The sequence below is a fragment of the Suncus etruscus genome, chromosome X (genome assembly GCF_024139225.1).
Source record: "Suncus etruscus isolate mSunEtr1 chromosome X, mSunEtr1.pri.cur, whole genome shotgun sequence".
Taxonomy (NCBI): domain Eukaryota; kingdom Metazoa; phylum Chordata; class Mammalia; order Eulipotyphla; family Soricidae; genus Suncus; species Suncus etruscus.
The window spans coordinates 95066393-95072816 of record NC_064868.1 but is presented as its reverse complement, the minus strand read 5'-3'; the positions used below and the strand labels follow the sequence as shown (position 1 = coordinate 95072816).

At 54.7% G+C, this 6424-nt stretch overlaps 1 protein-coding gene and 1 non-coding gene across 2 annotated transcripts; both read right to left on the bottom strand.

The window, feature by feature from the left end:
• Nucleotides 1-181: 181 nt before the first annotated feature.
• DKC1 (dyskerin pseudouridine synthase 1) lies at nucleotides 182-6342 on the bottom strand. The gene is made up of 15 exons (XM_049766728.1): nucleotides 6276-6342; nucleotides 5802-5869; nucleotides 5459-5545; nucleotides 4372-4463; nucleotides 3940-4124; nucleotides 3434-3498; nucleotides 3193-3319; nucleotides 2992-3122; nucleotides 2451-2594; nucleotides 1999-2119; nucleotides 1461-1579; nucleotides 1112-1215; nucleotides 901-979; nucleotides 588-755; nucleotides 182-486 (listed from the first exon to the last, which is right to left on the bottom strand). The coding sequence occupies exons 1-15, from the start codon at nucleotides 6289-6291 to the stop codon at nucleotides 424-426; spliced, it is 1569 nt and encodes a 522-aa protein (XP_049622685.1). The 5' UTR covers nucleotides 6292-6342; the 3' UTR covers nucleotides 182-423.
• Nucleotides 2766-2898, bottom strand: LOC125999688 (small nucleolar RNA SNORA36 family). Its single transcript, XR_007492169.1, has one exon. It is a non-coding gene; the product is annotated as a small nucleolar RNA SNORA36 family (small nucleolar RNA).
• Nucleotides 6343-6424: the final 82 nt, after the last annotated feature.

Below are 6424 nucleotides of genomic sequence, written 5' to 3'. Positions count from 1 at the left end.
CAGTCAGAGTGACCTGGAAAGAGCAGACCAGACCCCAAATTCTCACCAGATCCAGACCTGAAAGGAAGATGGGGTGACATGTGGCTTATGTTCCTCATGAAATGCTGGAGAACAGACACCTCCTGCACCCCAGTCAGGAGCAGAATCAAGTTCAACTCTTTGGGTTACCAAGGGCTCCGCTCCATCTCACTGGCCCTCTCATTTTTACAAACTTTCAATCAAAACTGGGGAGGGGTATGTGTGTGCACAGGGTGCCTCCCCACCAGAACAGGGTGGGCTGGCCATGGCAGACCAGATAGGCAGCAGCGCAGTGCTCAGAGCCATCACACTTTCCCCCAAACTGCCAAAGGAACTGTTCTCAGTAAGGCTGTCGTCTCTTCTCCCGGCATCCGAGGCCCAGCGCTCTGACCCGGGCTGGCCTCGCTACTCGGAAACCACTTCTTTGCTTTTCTTTTTCTTCTTCTTCTTCTTCACCCCATTACTGTCCTGGAGAATAGAGCAAACACATTTAGCAGTCAGTAGGGCCGGTAGAAAGGGGCTGCACTGGGCAAGTTTGGGCCAGAGTTCCCACCCCTGTCCAAGCCAGCTTGCCGGCCAGGCCCCAGGAGCCCTACGGGTACTGCTCTACATACCCCGTCTCCTGGTTGGTCCACAGTCTCCACAGCTTCCTTGGCCTTCTTGGCCTTCTTCTTCTTTTCTTTCTTAGCCGTCTGGGGAGACACTGGGGATCCATCACTCTCACTCTCACGCTTTCGCTGAGGTGGACAGAGGAATCATGTCAGAATTCAGTCACAGTGCAAAGCAGCTACTTCAACCAAGGCCCCCCCAGTGGGTCACTCCGATCATCCAGGAAACAAATGCCCTCTGCACAGGGTAAGGATGAAAACTCTGACCCTTCACCTTCTGGGTCTTTCCTTCGTCAGCAATCACTGAGGTAGTGGCCACCACTCCAGACGCTTCCTTGCTCTGCACAGAGTGGCTGCAAGAGAGAGCAGGAAGCAGAGGTGAGGGGCTACTCAGTGCCTGTCTGGCAAGTCTAGAGGCACCAGCAAGCAAAAGTGAGGCAGAGGAAGTCACCACTGCTGTCACAGGCTGACTTGTACCCACTCACCTGTAATCCGTGTAGCCCTGGGTCCATGATGAAGGAGTGCTCTCAGTGGGCTTGCCGTGCTTGTCCAAGAGTCCCTTCTTTACCAGGAGCTTCTTCTGGCTCGCCTGGAGGGTAATCGGACAGCAGGATCCCAAATTAAGACCAGTGCCTATGTACAGTGGGCGCCTCCACCACTTAGCATGTCCCCAGCACACAGCCCAGAGGGCACATGGCACAACCCTCACAACATGCACACTGCCCAAATGGGGCCATACAACCACCCTAACGGGTTCTTGGCAGCTGGCCTTGGGCCTGCAGGAGAGCAGTCTGGACCAATGCTCTGGCATGGCGCACATCCAGCACCACTGACCTTTGGCCCTAAGCCCCACTTTCGAGGGTATGTATCTCTCTCCATGATCACTCGCTTGATCTTGGCCACGATGCCATGGTCACAGGTAGATATCACCGCCGTGGTCATGAGTGCGATGGCTGTTGAGGGACAAGTTCAGAGAATGGCTATAGACAAGGCTGCAAACCAAAGTGGGGCCCCAATCCATATACAGCACCCAGCTTATCATAGAACTGCTTCTATGGAGGGTGCACTTACAAAGAACCACTTCACTGGGAGGAAGAAAGCCTCTCTAGCCCCTAAGTTAGCAAGTGAGGTGCAGGCTTTCAGGGCCTGCCTAGTGCCTGATCCCCCAAGGGCCCTACCACTGAGATTGTGGAAAGTGGCCCACCACACCCTCAGCAGCAATGGGGAATACCCAACTACAGAGTAAAAACCAAAAGACAACTCACAGCAAATTCAACAACACAGGCCGACATCCCCTAACAGGACCCCAATTCAACCTAGTACCCCAGCCAGAGGGGAGAAAAGCTCCCCGGACAGCCACTAGGAGCCTCACCAATGCAGATGGCCTCTCCCTTGGTGGTGATGACCACGATCTCCTGGTTCACCTCGATGCCATCCTCGTAGCGGAGCACACCCGGCAGCATGATCTTCGCCCCATAGCAGATGGCGTTGACCTACAGAGACAGTAGCCTCGTGAGTGGTCCTGCACAAAGGGGAACCAAGGCCTCGGAGAAAAGCAGACACAGCAATTACAGGAGTCCTGGAGCCAAGTCTGTGTGTGTGCGGTAGGGGAACACGAGGTACTGGGGACAGACCTGGCCCCAGGCTTCTGGGACCAATTTCTAAAGGAATCTGGTCACCACCCTAAGTTTCGCCAAGCCCCCACAACCCTACATGGCACTGCAGTAGTCAAGACTGTGACTGAAGCCAATGCTGATCACCAATGCTTCCCTCAACCATGCAGAACCTAGTCACGGATCCCCAGCAGCCCCAAAAGAGCTGTACCGCGCTGTCCTTCATGACCAGCCGCTTGTGAGATGCCAGCAGCTTCTCCAAGGGGAAAATGACTCGCCGCAGGTAGCTCTCGTCCTTGTGGTTGTCATACTGCCACTGTGCGTCCAGCACATCATGCATCGTCACCATGTGGTCCTGGAAAGTCACAGGTGACATGAAGCAGTGGCACCTCTCAAGCTCAGTCCCTGGCTGCCTAATAGTGAGCAAAGCAGCATTCTGTCTGCTTGGTGAAAACTACAGTCTCCTCAATCTCTCTCATTCACTCTGCACACTCACAGCTCATTCCATTTCACTGTTTACTGGCACTTCTGTAGGCCGGGAGAGACAGGAACAGAGAATTGCTACCAGCCCATCTGCTCCCCTAGCCGTGTCTTGCTGTCCCAAAGTTCAATTACCAGAACAGGGAAGTCAGCCCTGAACTAGACTCAACACTTTGGTTTGTGCCACCAGCAGGCCCAGAGGCTACAGAAGCCCTGCAGAGCTGACATCAGTGCTGGCTGCCCAGTCCCCTCAGCACTGCCCTGCTACTTACCTTTTCACTCATGACTCCAGAGCGGACCCTCCTGAGTTCCTGCATTTGACCACCAACGCCCAGCAATAATCCCAGGTGAACACACAGTGTGCGAATGTAGGTGCCGGCCTCACAGCTCACCCAAAAGATCCCTAAGACAGGAAAGAGTGATTTTCTGCGGCAGTGCAGGTGTGGCTGGGACACCCCAGCCCAGAGACCCACCTAGTCTCCTCTCAGGGTCGTACTCGATCATCTTGCTCTCATAGATGGTGCGTACCCGGAGCTGCCTCTTGACTGCAGCTATCAGTGGGGGGCGCTGGAATAAGGCACCCGTCAGAGTTTCCAGAGCCTGAAAGTAAAGCCAAGATTCTTGAGGCTTAGCCTGTCTGGCAACATCAGAGGACCCCCTGTGTTCCGCAGGAAAGCTGTGTCCCAGAGAGTAGGGGCCTCCAGGCAGACTTACCCTAGAAAGCTGGCTCCCCCCTTCAATAGCATTGTGCAGCCGGACAATCCCCACATACTCTTTGCCTAGAAAGTGAGCAAGAGCAGGCAGGTGCGCCGCTGAGTTTCCTGTCCCTGCCCCCTGGGGCGCTTTCCCATCACACATCACACCCAGCTTGGGTGGCAGGAAAGCAGCCCACTGAGTGCACCCATTCCCATCACACTGTCACTCGCACATTTCATCCCTTATACCCCTCAAATGCACAGGAGGCTAAGAGTGAAGAGTTTGACGAGCCTGACGAGCCTCACCTTGCCCTTGTCAGGACTAGGCATCAGTGGCGGGGGTCACATGTGCCTTGCCTTGACACAAAAAGAAGCAAGGGCCTGGCAAGAGGCACATGCAAGCCAGAGTCAACCTGAGCAGGAACCCCTCCCACCAGGAGAAATCACTTCCAAGAACACAATTGCAGAAGGGAAAGAGGGGGAGGGAGAAAAAGAGAGAGAGTGTGCACAGAGGCTTTCACCAACCTGCACTCTGCTGTGACTTCACTAAACGGGTGGCTCGCTCTATGCAGACGATCAAACAACCAGTCACCTTGGGGTCCAGAGTACCGCTGTGCCCCGTCTTCTCTACCCGAAGTATCCGTCGAATCCAGGCTACCACCTCATGGGAAGAGGGGTTGGAGGGCTTATCGAGATTAATGAAACCTGTTCTAGAATGGAAAAGAAATGACATGCTGCTGGCCCATTCACAAATAAAAAGCTGATAGAAGCCTAAAATAAAGTGTTGGTCATGGCACAGGTAACAGACTTAGAATAGTGCCACTGAAATAAGGGAAGTTTCAGGAGAAAGTGAAGAGCCAGTACTAAGTCTTGAGCACCACAAACTGTGGCCTCCAAACCAACAAAAAGCAGCAGAAGTGAAAAGAGCTTGAAAGGCACTGCTTCTCCCATACTTACCTAACGTAGTCCCCAATCTCCCTTTTTAGAGGATTTGAACCACAAGGAAGAGGAGTATAGTGCGCTGTCCTTATATTCAGCCTATCAAAGTTCTAGAAAACAAGCACACAATACAGGAGAAACATACTTAAGCCATTAGCACTGTCAAACAGAGCAACACCATTCAGCGACAAGCTAACGTCCCAGTTTGTAAACTGGGGTTCTGCTCCCACACTTCACTGCTGTGACAGACTGGTCAACCTCCTTACCTGCTAGAAAAATGCCCATATTAGTTTCAAGTAAGACCAACCTGACCACTCTTCTAGAGACTTTCTAGCATCCCGCAGAAACAACTAAGCCTCCCTGCACACATTTCCAAGTAAGGAAGAATTGTGATTTCAGAGGCTCATGCTTCTTTCCGTGGCCTGCTTTCTTCCCAGAACCTTCCTAGGCTCACCCCTAATCTGAAAGCCTGAGCCACAAACCAGCTAGTTAGCCACCTCCTGGGACTCAGCACAAACAGTGGATTTCATGAACTTCCTGTACCCAGAGACCTCAAGTCCGGCTTACCTGGTGACCAGGGCCTATAACAAAAAGCAGCTGCTCTCTCAGTGGAAGAACCAGCTCAAGAGTGTGTACATTCTGTACTTGGATCCAGATAATCCGCTCACTAAAATGCTGTACAGGGTGATCCTGACCACATCTAATCGGCCCATTAAGTCACCTGTGACCCTTCAACCCCACGGAGCAGTCTATGATCTTGTTGGGAGGTGCTACCATCAGTGGCTCCTCGCCTACAACCCTCAGCTTGCCTTCCCAAGAGTTCTAAGCAAACAGTCCCACAGTGGTTAAATGTCCGTCTGGCTACAAGTCACACCATGTCTAACCCTAATGAATTTGGATTTAAAGACCAAGACCTGGAGCACTGAAGCATTCGTAACTCAAGTTGTAAGCCACAGAATAGCCAAACAGTACATAATCTGAAGGGGCAATTCTGACCTGGAACACTGGGGTACCCGGGATGAGTCCCTGAAGCCGTGTTTACCACTGTTCAGTGTTCACTGTTCAAAAAAACCGCCCCACACAGACCCAAATTGCTACCACCTACCTTTAGCAACAGAGGCCAGTGAGATGTGTCCAACTGAGCCACTTTGGATTCGGGTCTGATAAAAAAGTCTTCAGCAAGCTGTATTTCCTTCCATGGGAGAGAAACACTGTTAGCGGCCCCATTCAAACGAAATTCGTCTGAGCACAGAATTCTCTTGGCTCTAGCGAGAGAAGGGCAGAGCGTGGGGGCACCAAGTTTCCCAGGGGCAAGGGAAATACCGGCAGGCAGGCGCTGGCCAAGGCCTATCTCGGCACGGCGATCGTTTCCACCCAAAGAACCACCAAGCGAGGCAGCGGGACCTAACGTTTTGCTTCTGGGTGGAAGTGGCCCAGTTTGTACTCACAGCGATTTCGCCCTCGGGCAAGGACTGGCGCTCTTTTTTCTTCTTGTGCTTCTTGGGCACGGCACACACTGAGGAGGCAAAGCGCAGGCACTGAGACTCACCGCGCAGAGTCGGGAGGGCGAGAAGGGCCGGGCCCGGAGCTCTGGGGCCCCGCAACCCGGCAGTCGCACGTGTCTCCATCCCGCTTCACCACGTGGCCGTGGCGGCGCCGCAACTTTCGGGCAGAGCCGCGGCCCGCCCGACAACTTCCCACCGTCAGGGCCTCCAGCCCCGCCGGCCCCCGGCCCCTTCCAGCCCACAGCGTGCGCCAGCGCCGCGTGTCACCGTGCCCGGGCGCCACCGCTCACCCGGGCGGAGCTCGGGGAAGAAGCCGGGTCACCCGGGCCGGAGCCGGAGCCCACGCACACCCCTGGGCCGTCTTCCCCGGCCGGCTGTCGGGCCGCCAGGCTGTCCCGGCCGGGGCCCGAGCCTTACCTTCTAAGTCCGCCATGTTGCCCAACAGCCTGCGCACCTCGTGCACCGCGGCCCAGGAGCGCCGAGCTCAGCGCCTCCGTCACACCGCGCCCCTGGGAACCGCCTCTCGCGGCAACGGCTGCTACGTGCGGCGCGAGGCGGGACAGAGG